Source organism: Amblyraja radiata, chromosome 18 (assembly GCF_010909765.2).
Source record: "Amblyraja radiata isolate CabotCenter1 chromosome 18, sAmbRad1.1.pri, whole genome shotgun sequence".
Classification (NCBI taxonomy): Eukaryota; Metazoa; Chordata; class Chondrichthyes; order Rajiformes; family Rajidae; genus Amblyraja; species Amblyraja radiata.
Window position 1 is genome coordinate 23,988,535 of NC_045973.1, and position 13,846 is coordinate 24,002,380.

Consider the following 13,846-nt stretch of genomic DNA (forward strand, 5'->3'; position numbering starts at 1 on the left):
GGAAAAGTGTGCTCTAACAATGTAAGCCACTCCATAATTATTATCCTGAAATAAGAAGCATTCTTCCATGCCTTTATATTAAGGCTAGATTCCCTGATATAGCGGTCTCACATTGAGTCGAGTCAAGAGTCAAGAGAGTTTTATTGTCATGTGTCCCAGATAGGACAATTAAATTCTTACTTGCTGCAGCACAACAGAATATGAGAGCTGTTCAAGAAGGAACTGCAGATGCTGGAAAATCGAAGATACACAAAAATGCTGGAGAAACTCAGTGGGTGCAGCAGCATCTATGGAGTGAAGGAAATAGGTAACGTTTCGGGCCGAAACCCTTCTTCAGAATATGAGAGCTGATCCTTTTGCTTTCGCTAAGTGAGTTAAATTCAATCCTAATATTTTTTACATTAAACCTCGATATATTTCTGTCTCTTTTAAATGTAATGACATTATAGCGGTATTAGCCTATCTTTGACTTTGCCAACATTGAGTGAAATGAGTGCCGGGTGCAGCTCACTCCCACCCACTAGTGGTGAATAGTGATTGCACACCACTGCATTGAAACCTAATAAAACATTGCCCCAACTATTGGCAGCCAATCAGCGTCAAGCCTGCCTTCTCAGCAAACCTCCCATGCACTTGTTTAAATTGAGAGAGATCAATGATATCCAGGCTGTGGGAGCTTTACGCACGACACCAGTCAAAGCAGAAAGTTAGAAATTGTTGCCGAGGGATGGAATGCCTACATTTAAAGACTTGTCCAGAGGGAAAAGAGTGAGCAAAACAAAGGCACAAGGGATGAGAGGCTACGTCGCTTATTTTGCGCTGTGTTTTACGTAACTTAATTTGCCTACCGATTACAAGGGAAGGGAACTCTTGAAACATGTGTCCAGATGCTGTCCCGAAACATCAGCAGCAGCAACAATAACTCTGACAGGATGAATGATGGTCACTAAATGATCGGAAAGAAATTATCAGCTGTGAGTACTATCATTAGAAGGTGATGCTGGGAGGTAGCCTGTGTGAATTTATACTGTGACATTATGCCATCACATTAGTAATAGCCAGTCTCTGTGGTTAAGCATGCAGAACTGAACGCTCAAAGACGGCAGCCCTGCACTATGCGGATCCCTGTGCAGTTCATGGTTTAATAATGAAACTGATGTGAAATGAAATTGTCTGTTTAACTCCGAGCAAACTTCACTGCAACGTTTCAAGAGTGGACCACTAAACTGAGACAATGAGTAGCTCTGGATTGATAATTCTTGTTCTGTGGTGGCTAATGGCAGAGTTGTTTCTGTATTCGATCTCAAGCAAAGTAAAAACCAGCCTCCATGTTTGTCCTGGGGTATGCATTTGTGCCTCAGACCTGCTAAGCTGTGTTAGTCGGAGTCTGTCTGTGCTGCCTCCTGGATTGCCCAACACTGCAACTAGTTTGGACCTCAGTCACAACAACTTGCATCAGCTGCAGGACAGATGGCTGGTGCAGCTACCTCGTCTGCACATGCTTAGATTGGGTCACAACCGCATCAGCCACATAACGGCAGGTGCCTTCCATAATGCCTCCCGGCTCACGCACCTAGACCTGTCCTCCAACAGGCTCCACTCGGTGGAGTGGCACTTCTTCCAGGAACTGATCAATCTGCAGGAGCTGCTGCTTTACAACAACCAAATACAGCGGGTGGATGGTGATGCTCTGATCATGCTCTGCAGCGTGCAGAAGGTGTACCTCAGCTGGAACCTGCTGACAGATTTTCCCTACAGTGCCTTGCAGGAGGACAGCTTGTCTCAGTTGAAGATAATGGACATTTCATCCAACAGGCTCTCTTCCATTCCCTTTGATGAAGTGATTACATTACCTCAGAATGTTAAGAATGGCCTCTACCTTCACAACAACCCTTTCACATGTGATTGCACTCTGTACAACATGTTCCTGCACTGGGAGAAGAGTGGGTTTAATTCAGTACACGACTTTCGAGAAGAACACACCTGCCTGGCTCTGAGGCAGCCCAGAGCCTCTTTGCGTTTCCTGAAGCACCGTAAAAGGTTTGAGAACTGCACCCTTGTTGGACTGATCGGGATGGGAGATGCTGCTTTCACAGGGGTGGTGGGGGAGCCGGTACTGATTGGGTGCGAGACCAGCTTGCAGGGCAAGCAGATCACCTACCTGTGGATTTCACCGAACAAAGAGCTTATCACAAGCAGCTTCAACCAGACATTCAAGCTCTTCTCCAATGGGAGCTTGGAGATCCGTAAGGCTCATAAAGAGGATGCTGGCATCTACACTTGCATTGCAATTGACAAGGGTCTGATGCGCAATGAGTCCCATGAGGTCAACGTGACAGTGTATCACAGAAAGCAAAATGGCGAGGGCTTCAACACCGGGTTCACCACTCTCCTCGGGTGTGTGGTGAGCTTGGTCTTGGTGCTAATGTACTTGTACCTGACTCCATGTCACTGCTGTTACAAGCCACCACAAAACCCTGCTCCGCCAAACGAGTGCAGTGCCCGTTCCTCCATATTAAGTGCTACCCCGCCATGCAACGATGAAGCCGGCCGTAAAGCTGGTGGTGGCAAGCATGTGGTGTTCCTGGAGCCGGTAAAGGATTGCCAGAATGGCAAGATACGGCTCGCGGTCAGTGAGGAGTTCCCAGATATCAAAAACCCCAAACTCCTACAATTAAAATCAGACACAGATTCCATCAGTTCTGTTTTCTCAGACACTCCCATTATGCACTAGGAGGAGGAAAAAAAGCTTTTATACACTGTTAGAAATTCCTCAGTAACCCAATTAACCCACTGAGCTTTGCTGGTAGAAGTGATGCTGTACACAATTTCACATCAAATGCCAAAATGCACTTTGATCAGTTTACAAGTAGTTCCGCTGCACATGCCACTTAACAGAAATTCAATACCCTTTGATGGGAAAGGCAGGTAATGATATTGTGCTAATTACAACTCTCCGTAATCCTCACATGATTAGTTTGGATCTCACTTTTTATCCAGATGTTTTGAGTTTGGCAAAGATCCCGTTCTAGCCAACAACAGGACGTGTGGGATGAAGGAGGCCAGTGTTTGGCTAGAATTTATAAACTGATGCAAAATGAAGAGAACGTGTTCTACATTAAATATATTGTCCTCATTATCTATGTATGGTATCTAACTAAACATTGTATCATATCATGTATTTCATGTCCATTGCAATGATGTAATCCTTAATATGAACTGATTTATAATAAATAGTTTGATTTATTTCTAACCCTGTATATCTCACAGATCAAATTCATGGACAGAGAGAATCAAGGAGTGCATGTAATTCTGGAATTTAGAGGTGATCTCAGCTTCCACTGCCTACTTTAGGAGGGGAAAAGGCAAAGGATGAATCATTTTCAAAAGATCCGCAAAATTTAGGTTAAGCAGAATTGGATTGTTTTCTCTGAAGTATCAGAACCAAATGGGAGACCTGATCGAAGTTTAACATTTTTTATGGGGTATAGATAGGGTTGACTCTCAGAACATTTTTCACAGGGTGCAAATATCGAATATTAAAGAGCATGGCTTTAAAGTCAGAGGGAGAAAGTTTAAAGGAGGTGTTCAAGAAAGATAGGTGCCTGGAATGCACTGCCAGTGATGCGGGGGAAGCAGATACAACATTTAAGAAGCTTTTAGAAAGGGACATGAATATGCAGGAAATGGAGGAATATGGAACACATGCAGGTAGAAGGAAGATAAATTTGGCATCATGTTTAACACAAATATTGTGGGCCAAAGGAACTGTTCCTGTGCTGTAATGTTCTATGTTTTAATTGGATTTGCTTTCATTTTCTATCAACTCTTTATCCTTAATTTTTCTTGCTTACATATTTTGTTAAGAAATAACTGGATGGAGCTTATTGAAAGGGAATAGGTCGTCTCAGAATTAACGGCACCAAAAAAGCCTCTCAAAATAGAAAGGCAGAGATAGAGGACTTAGAAAATAAAGAGGGAGAGAGAGAGAGAGAGAGAGAGTGAGAGAAAAAAAGGTTTTGATCTTTAAATGCAACACTATGATTGATAGTACTTGGAGAAAACTATTGAGCAATTTAACATTAGTTCACAAGGCATACTAGTGAAGTAGAGAAGGGCTTCTCTAACTATTTTCCAAATTTCACATAAACCCAAGACAGCAACATAATATTGTGCAGAGCAAGATCCATAACTATGATGATTAGGTCATCAATTATTGGGACATGGATTAATGAATTAATTTAAGTCAAAGTACCATAAAGATTCTAGGTATTCTAAGATCTTTGACACCCTCATTATTGGAATTTTGACTTACACTTTCACATTCAAATCTCTAGAACGTGGCCTGAACCACTACTTTCTCACTGAGTGGTGAGAGTTCTGCTTCTGAGAATATACCAGCTAATATATGTATTGAGGTAACTCTGCAATTTGCATTAAGATGTACATGCACATGCCTAGGTATTACAATTTCTGGCCATGAATACTCCAGCTTAACAAAACACCCAGGCTTCCAACTAATGAGCAGGAGGTGGAGGCAGCAAAGTGACATTATTGCTTTCCCTCTGTCTCCCTTCTCCTGTCCCAGCGTCCAGGTGTCCAGCTCAGAAAGAGGCTAAGCCTTAGTTTCCTCCCTCTCACCTTCTAAGAAATTCCTGCTGTCCAGTAGATAGCAGGCGAAAATTTGCACAGCGGAGTAGGTAAGTAGATCTTCACTCCCACACCTCTAGATTAACACAGACCAATAAAGCAGAAGGAGTGTCAAAGGGCTGTCCAACAAAATGGTGAGTGGTGGAGAGTGGTCTTGGACTACTGTGACAAAAATAGATTGGGGGTTTCAAACCTGAGGCAAAATGGCAGATTGAATGATGCCCCACATCATGATTTAATCTGCTAACATTGTAACCTTGTGGATCGTCACCCACAATATGAAAAACCCTAAGTTAGAGCACCAATGATACTGTGATGTCTGATTTCCGAATATTTGTTTGATCTATTCACATTTATATTTTTAGGGTATGTACATGAGAATGCATTCATTTATCTTTCCTCCCATTTCAAATTAATTCTGGATACAACAATATTCTACTTTACGTTTAGCAAGGCTCTAAACCCAAAGGCACCGTACAGTTAAATTATACAGGCCTATTTCCATCACCCTTTGAATGTTAACATCATTTAATCATAGGCAGCTGTCAACAGAGATAATAAGCAATTCTGTCAGAAAAATCCATTAATGTCAAAAAAATTTAATTAGATTTTACCCAACATATTACTCATAAAAAATATCCAAGACAGTGCACTTTTGAGTTGTTCCCAGATCCTACCCCACAATTACTTGATAAGTTGGTTGCACATTGCAATGTGTACAGGTATTTTTCCACCAGACTTGATCTGATGCACACACTAAAATTTAAAATATTCTCAGTTTCCATGTATTGTTCACAACTGATGCCAGCATGGCTCAAACCAACCTTTTATAGAAACATAGAAATTAGGTGCAGGAGTAGGCCATTCGGCCCTTCGAGCCTGCACCGCCATTCAATATGATCATGGCTGATCATCCAACTCAGTATCCCGTACCTGCCTTCTCTCCATACCCTCTGATCCCCTTAGCCACAAGGGCCACATCAAACTCCCTCTTAAATATAGCCAATGAACTGGCCTCGACTACCCTCTGTGGCAGAGAGTTCCAGAGATTCACCACTCTCTGTGTGAAAAAAGTTCTTCTCATCTCGGTTTTAAAGGATTTCCCCCTTATCCTTAAGCTGTGACCCCTTGTCCTGGACTTCCCCAACATCGGGAGTGACAGTGAGATTCCATAAAACTCATTCCCCAGATATATTTTTTATTTGGTCTTAAGCACATCATTATTATATTTATATCTAGTGTGACTTTCTAAAGCGCACACCTTTCTTCTATTTATATCCATGTAACTCTGTGTGGTTTATTTGGTGGTGACATTGCTGTCAAGTGTAACTTAGATTAGCTTTAACACCTGTGACCAGACAGCTCACTCCCCACTGTTGCACTAATGTGTACAATCATTCCTCGAGTTCATTCCCTTGTTATGCCTACGCCTGGTGATGCATGGTTTTTGATTATACTAGTAAGTAGTGTTAACCCATGTGGCTCCTCTGACTGAACTATTATAGCTCACGTTCTGATTATGATATTGTCTGGTATACTTAATACACCTCACTCACATTATTCATTAGTGTGTAGTACAAATACACGACTGCTCAGTGTAATATTGTACATTTCACATTAGTTATAATATTACCAAGACTCTGAACTCACCTTCCAATTATGATTGATTAGTATGACAGTGCATTTAACCTTGTGGTAATATTGTTGCGGAGTTTGTCTCTGCAGTTTATTCTGATCACAACACAATAAATCTCCATTAAACTGGCACACTTGGGATTTTGGATATTTCAGACTTTCAAATGTTATTCTATTAATGCTTCAACACACTTTTTCCTTAAATTTTACACAGTAGAATAATAAATCTTCCAGTAAAGCTGGTTAGTTCAAACAGAGGGTGGGAAACAGAACCAAGCAAGTTTCAAGGGAGACACAAAATGCTGGAGTAACTCAGCGGGTCAGGCAGTATCTCTGGAGAGAAGAAATGCGTGACGTTTTGAGTCGAGACCCTTCTTCAGACTGAAGAAGTTTCAAGGGAGTGTGGCCAACAGTACCAGGTGAGTTTATTTTAAAGCAAGCGTGGAAACCAAGACGCCAGTGAGTGGCGTGGGGAGTACAGTAAACATCACCTGGTGAGCCAGATGCCGAACCATCAGCATTTCCTGAGAGTCATAGAGAAAATTATAATAATAATAATAATAATGGATGGGATTTATATAGCGCCTTTCTAGAATACTCAAGGCGCTTTACATCGCATTATTCATACACTCCTCAGTCACACTCGGTGGTGGTGAGCTACTTCTGTAGCCACAGCTGCCCTGGGGCAGACTGACGGAAGCGTGGCTGCTAATCTGCGCCTACGGCCCCTCCGACCACCACCAATCACTCACACACATTCACACACAGGCAAAGGTGGGTGAAGTGTCTTGCCCAAGAACACAACGACAGTATGCACTCCAAGCGGGATTCGAACCAGCTACCTTCCGGTCGCCAGCCGAACACTTAGCCCATTGTGCAATCTGTCGTCCTTATCAAAGTTTACTGTATTAAACTCAATGAAGCTGATAGCTCACTGATTACGCTACTGCCCAGGGTGACCCTCATTGCTCATTCACTGATGACTTTGCAGCTGAGTGTTACTCTGGGCAGCTCACTCGCTGATTACACGATTTCTGGGTAGTTCACACTTTGATTACATTATGTTCAGTGTGCTTCCTACTCTGTTTACATTTGCACCTAATGTGCTTATAATCGTCCAAAATTCCCTGGTCCCAAAGGATTGAAAAAACACCCCTATACGTTAAATATAAAAATAATGATCCCGAGCAGCTCATGCTTCCCAGACCTGGAATATCTAACTGTGAAGTGCTGTTCGTACTACTTGCTAAGGGAATTCACCCCAGCTATCATGATAGCAGTCTATATCCCTCCCCATGCGGATGTCAAGCTTGCTTTGAATGAACTGCACTCCGCTACCAATAATAATAATAATACATTTTATTTATGGGCGCCTTTCAAGAGTCTCAAGGACACCTTACAAAAATTGAGCATGTATAGGAAAAACATGTAAGGGGAATGAAATAAATAGTAGAGACATGACTAGTACACAAAGTAAAGACAGAATTCAATACAAAACACAGCATGAGGCAATTAATGCACAGATGAAAAGGGACGGGGACGTGGGGCTAAGGATAGGCAGAGGTGAAGAGATGGGTCTTGAGGCGGGACTGGAAGATGGGGAGGGACACGGAATTGCGGATCAGTTGGGGGAGGGAGTTCCAGAGCCTGGGAGCTGCCCTGGAGAAGGCTCTGTCCCCAAAACTGCGGAGGTTGGACTTGTGGATGGAGAGGAGACCGGCTGATGTGGATCTGTGGGACCGTGAGGGTTGGTAGGGGGAGAGGAGGTCAGTGAGATATGTGGGGGACAGATGGTGTAGGGCTTTGTAGGTGAGGACCAGGATTTTGTAGGTGATCCGGTGGAAGATGGGAAGCCAGTGAAGTTTTTTGAGGACTGGAGTGATGTGATGCCAGGATTTGGTGTGGGTGATGAGTCGGGCGGCTGCGTTCTGGACCAGTTGGAGTCGGTTGATGTAGGTGGAGCTGATGCCAAGGAGAAGTGAGTTGCAATAGTCCAGTCGGGAGGAGATGAAGGCATGGATGAGTCTTTCAGCAGCAGGCGGTGTGAGAGAGGGTCTGAGTTTGGCGATGTTGCGGAGATGAAAGAAGGAGGTTTTAATGACATGGCGGATGTGAGGCTCAAGGGAGAGGGTGGAATCAAAGATCACGCCAAGGTTGCGGGCCTGGGGAGATGGGGAGACAGTGGTGCCGTCGATGGTGAGAGTGGGGTTATTGATTTTGCTGAGTGTGGCTTTGGAGCCTATGAGGAGGAATTCTGACCAATAGCCTTGAGACAAAACACCCTGAAGCCCTGGTCATTGTAGCCAGGACTTCAATCAAGTCACCCTCAAGGGGGTACTACCAAAATACTACCAGCATGTCTCATGTCCCAACAGGATACAGAACACCCTCGACCATTGCTACACGTCCATAAAAAATGCCTACCGCTCCATTCCCCAACCACATTTCGGGAAATCTAACCATCTAGCTGCGCTTCTATCCCTGCCTACAAACAAAAACTGAATCAAGAAGATCTGGTATAGAAAGTTGTTCAGTGCTCGTCTGCGGACATGGATGACATCCAAAGCGACTGCTTAGAGACAGTGGACTGGTCCATATTCAGGGAATCTGTGGTCAACCTGAATGAGTATGCCACTGCCACGATTGACTTCATCAGTAGGTGCGTAGATGAGTGTGTACCGAAGAAGACAATCCAAGTATTCCCCAACTGAAAACCATGGGTGAACCATGAATTCCTGTGAGGCACAATGATGTATTGTCTTTCCACTGACTGGTTAGCAAACAACAAAAGCTTTTCATTGTACCTCGGTACACGTGACAATAAACTAAACTAAACTAGGTGACGGCCAAGACTGCTGCGTACAAATCAAATGATCTCAAGTGGTACAGGAAAGCTCACTAGGATCTGCACGAAGCCATCAGGGATGCCAAGAGACAATACTAGCACAAACTTGAGCCCCAGTATAACCATTCGGACACCCGCACACGGTGGCAAGGTCAAATGCTATAACTGGCTACAAGCAAAGTAGACAGCATCGCTGGTGATAGTGCGGCCCTCCCTGATTAACAATGCATTCTATGCTCGCTTTAGCAAAAGGCGAACAGGGCAATGACATCCATCCCATTAGACTCGAGTGTGCCTTTTCCCAGGGCCACTGTTGCAGAAGTTAGATCGGTGTTCCTGAGGATGAACGCACAAAAGCAATGGACGGAGTCCCTGGCCGTACCCTCAGGCACTGCGTGGACCAATGAGCAGGAGTGGTCACGGACATCTTTAATATCTCCCTTCTCCGTTCTGAGGTACTCACCTGCTTTAAGACCACAATCAGCGGCAAAGAAAAGCAAAACCTCATGCTTTAATGACTACTGTCCAGTGGCCATGACATCCATCATCATGAAGTGCTTTGAGAGGCTGGTTATGGAACACTTTAAACCCAGCTAACCAAACAACCGTGATCCACTGTTACCACTACAATAGGTCCACGGCTGATGCCAACGCCCTGGCCCTACACACATCCCTGGATAAGGAAACCCAAGTCAGACTCCTATTCAATGGCTACAGCTCTTCTTTCATTACCATTATCCCATCTCCAAACTCGTGGTTGTGTTGCAGAAGCACTACCTTCTGCAACAGGATCCTCGACTTCCTGACCAACAGACCACAATCAATAGGACAGATGACAAATCATCCTCTACAATACTCCTCAACACTGGTGCCTCGCAAGGATGCTTTCTCAGACCCTTCTATACTCCTTATACACTCATGATTATGCAGATAAGTATAAATCAATTTCAAGTCACAAATTTGAAGACGACAGCACCATAATGGGCCGGATACCAAATAACGACGAGACAGAGTTCAGGTAAGAGATTCAGAACCTCATAACTTGGTGCCAAGACAACAACCTCTCCATCAATGTCAGCAAGACAAAGGAGATTGTGATTGACTTCAGGAAACAAAGTTGTACGCATAGTGTACATTAATGGTGCTGAAGTGGAATGGTAGAAATGTTAGTTCTGAGCAATTTGTCCTGGACCAGCCACATCGAAGCAATGGCCATGAAAGCATACCAACGCTTTTACTTCCTTAGACATATCCCCAACAACCCTCATCAAATTCTACAGATGCGCCGTAGTAAGCATTTTATCAGGATGCATCACAGCATGGTTTGGGAACAGCTGACCGCACCAAATTGCAGAAAGTTATGAACATAGCCCAGACCATCACACAAACCAACCTCCCTTCCATTTACTCTTCACGCTACCCTGGCAAGGCCACCAGCATAATTAAGGACCGGTCTCAGTCAGTCACTCTCTCTTTTCCCCTATACCATCAGGAAAGAGGCACAGACGTTTGAAAATGCCTACCTCCAGATTCAGGGACAGTTTCTTCCCAGTTGTTATCAGGCAGCTGAACCATCCTCTCACCAACTAGAGTGCGGTCCTGACCTCCCATCTACTTCAATGGAGACCTTCAAACTATCTTTAATTGGACCTTAATGGATCTTGCACTAAACGTTCTACCCTTTATCCTGTATCTGTACACTGTGGACGGATTGACTGTAATCATGTATGGTCTTTTTGCTGACTGGATAGCACGCAACAAAAAGCTGTACCTTTGTATATTTGACAATAATGAACTAAACAAAATCTTCACAGGCATTGGAAGTAATATTTGCGAGTTTGAAAATTACAATCAGACCGTACCACAGCAAATTAACGTGAAAACAAGTTTCTGGAGTGGGGACTGATTGTGGGGAAGGGGTGATATGTTTTTAATGATGGCATCATCAATGCAGATAAGGAATTGTCGAAAGATCTGGCTGAAGAGACGAGTGTAGCATGCGCATTGCCAGAGGGAGTAATTGTTGCATCCTGCAGGGCTGCCATAGGTTCACTGAATGATGAATACTGTAGATGCTACTTTATTCTCCGGTACACAGCCGCTGAGTTACAGGTCATGCATTCCGTCTTCGACCATACCTAGTATGCCTCTAGGCAGTTCACTCCAATTGTGTTCTTTTCCCGTGCGATTTAGACAGCTCACTACCCATGGAGTAATTCTGCCAGCTCACTGTTCACGCCCTGACTCTGGGAAGGTCATTATTCGCGGCGTGACTCTGGGGAGCGCACTATTCCTGGCATGACACTGGAGAGCTCTCTATTCACGGCGTGACTCTGGGAACCTCTCTATTCACAACATGACTAGGGAACTCACAGCATTAGCAAACAGGGGGTGGCACAGTGGTTGGGTTGGTGCCTGAATAAGGGTGCTGTCTGTATGGAGTTTATATGTTCTCCCTTTGCCCGTGTGGGTTTTCTCCAGATGCTCAGTTTCCTCCCACACTCCAAAGACGTGCAGGTTTGTAGATCAATTAGCTTCTGTAAAATGTCCCTATTGTGGAGGATAGAACTAATGTACGTTTGATCGTTGATCAGCGCAGACTTGCTTGTTCCATTTGTATCTATCTTACATTTATGTTTCTTGTTCTGGACTATCTATCATTTTATCAAACGCCCTCCATACGTTTAATGGCCCCTATCAGGACACTATTCTGATTCCATTCTTCCACAGAAAAGTAAGCAACTGCTCAAATTTTACTGATTGTTGGATTTTTCTCACTTCGGGTAACATTGGGTAGATCTCTGATGCACTTTCTGCCACACTTCAGTATTTTTACATATTATGGTAATTAGAACTGTGTGCAACTGCTATTGAGATTCTTTTAAAAAAACCTATGCTTCAAAAAAAGTCTTCAATTAAGCTGAGATATGTTATACGCCAAAATATTAAAATGGAAAGTGATGTGAATTTAAAACATAGCAAGGCACTACAGAAGCAATTCTAAAATTACTTATTCCCAGTCAAAGTAAATTTTTGTTACCTTCATAAAAACATTACCAACTTTGGGAAATAACCCACTGTTCCAATAAAATCAGCTTTAGGTTCTCGAAAGCCTCTCCATATTTAAAGCATCTGTTCCCTAGTTAGGATATTGAATCTCTTCTATATTATCGGCAAGACTGAGAGATTCGTACCAAAGTAGATGTTGAAGGAGGAGGAGCCATCTTGGGAAACGGCTGCTAACCAGCAGCCGTCCGTTTAATTCACTTTTTTTGGGAAGTTTTAGTGTGTTCTGTGCCTTGTCTGTGGGAGAAATTACTTTTTAATGTGGGGGGTAGGGGGTAATAATATTTCTAGGTCCCTACCTGGTTGGTGAGGCAGCTTTTTCTCTGGGCTGCCCCGTCGACCCGTCCTCGTGGCCTACCAGCGGGCTTGGAGCACCGTTTCCTGTCAGGGACCGCCCAGCACCTCGGCTTCGGTGGCGGCACAGCGCTGGAGCGCTATTGCGGAGTGCAGCGGGCAATGCCTTGCCTGGGTCGCCGCGTTGGATCGACGCGCTGGAGCTCCGGTGAGCTGTGACCGCCGTGTTTAACACCTCCGAGCTGCGGGTCTGCGGAGCGGAGCGGGCGGTGCCGACTCTAACATCGGGAGCCTGGGAGCTCCAAACCGGCGCGGCCTTGCCAGCTTTGGGAGCCGTGGTCCCCAGTTACGAAGCGGCCGTTCCAGGTGGCCCAGCCGCTGAAAGGACTCTCCCGACGCCGGGGCATCACCACCCGGCCAGAACGGCCAGGAACATCAGGCCTCCGTAGAGGCAATAGCGGTGGCCTCAATAGGCCTGACTTTGGGAGAACTGGAGATGGGGACTGGACATTGTGCCTTCCCCCACAGTGGCAATCATTGTGGGGGGATGATTTTTTTTGTGTGTGAGTTAATATGTTAGTCTGTGTCCAAGATGGCTGTCGGAAGGGAGAGTGGACGCTAGCGCGCTTTAGCTGCCGCTGCTCTCTCTTCACATTGTGTTTTTGATTTTTTGTCTTTGGAGCGTTTTCTGTCTTTAATTTGTGTACTGGTGATGTCCTTATTATTTATTTTACTCCGACTATATGTTTTTTCTCTCTTGTTAATTTATTATTATTATTATTATTACGAACGCACACACAGTAAATCACCTTTCCATTCTGTCTCCCACAAAAAACCTATCGAAATACCTGTAGATATTAAGTTTAGCCTAAGTCAAAGAAATACCTGTAGATATTAAGCTTTATAAACCTTGCACCAGCATGCATTGACTGTCTCCTCTAAATAAATTCAGCAGAAATTATCTTACACATTCAATGCCTGCTTCCATCTGAGCCGTAGCTTGGAAGTATCACTTACGGCAGGGGTCGGCAACCTTGTTCTGCATAGGAGCCAGGACCCATGTCTGTGAGCGGATGGCGGGCCACATCTATCGCCATAGTTAATAAATAATTAATGATAGTTAAAGAAAATCGCTAGAAAAATGTAACAAAAGGCAATTACCCCCGTGACATACTACAACTAAAGTACAACAACTGTGGCATGAACGGAATTCCTCACCGAGCCTGCTGATGCTTCGCTTTCCTCCAGCCCACCCGCCACTGAGCTCCCGAGAAAACCGCTCTCAGCCCGCTTCAGTTTCACACATGCCGCGGCACCGGGGAGGGAGGGGGGGGGGGGGAGGCGCATTCACTCCGG

General features: G+C 44.4%; 2 protein-coding genes across 5 annotated transcripts in view; one reads left to right on the top strand and one right to left on the bottom strand.

Annotated features, from left to right (window-relative positions):
* The window catches only part of rnf123 (ring finger protein 123), a 204,342-nt gene that overhangs the window by 46,125 nt on the left and 144,371 nt on the right, over positions 1-13,846 (bottom strand). The gene's annotated exons all lie outside the window — the stretch shown is intronic.
* Positions 531-3,099, top strand: amigo3 (adhesion molecule with Ig like domain 3). The gene has a single exon (XM_033036860.1). The coding sequence runs from the start codon at positions 1,235-1,237 to the stop codon at positions 2,732-2,734; it is 1,500 nt and encodes a 499-aa protein (XP_032892751.1). The 5' UTR covers positions 531-1,234; the 3' UTR covers positions 2,735-3,099.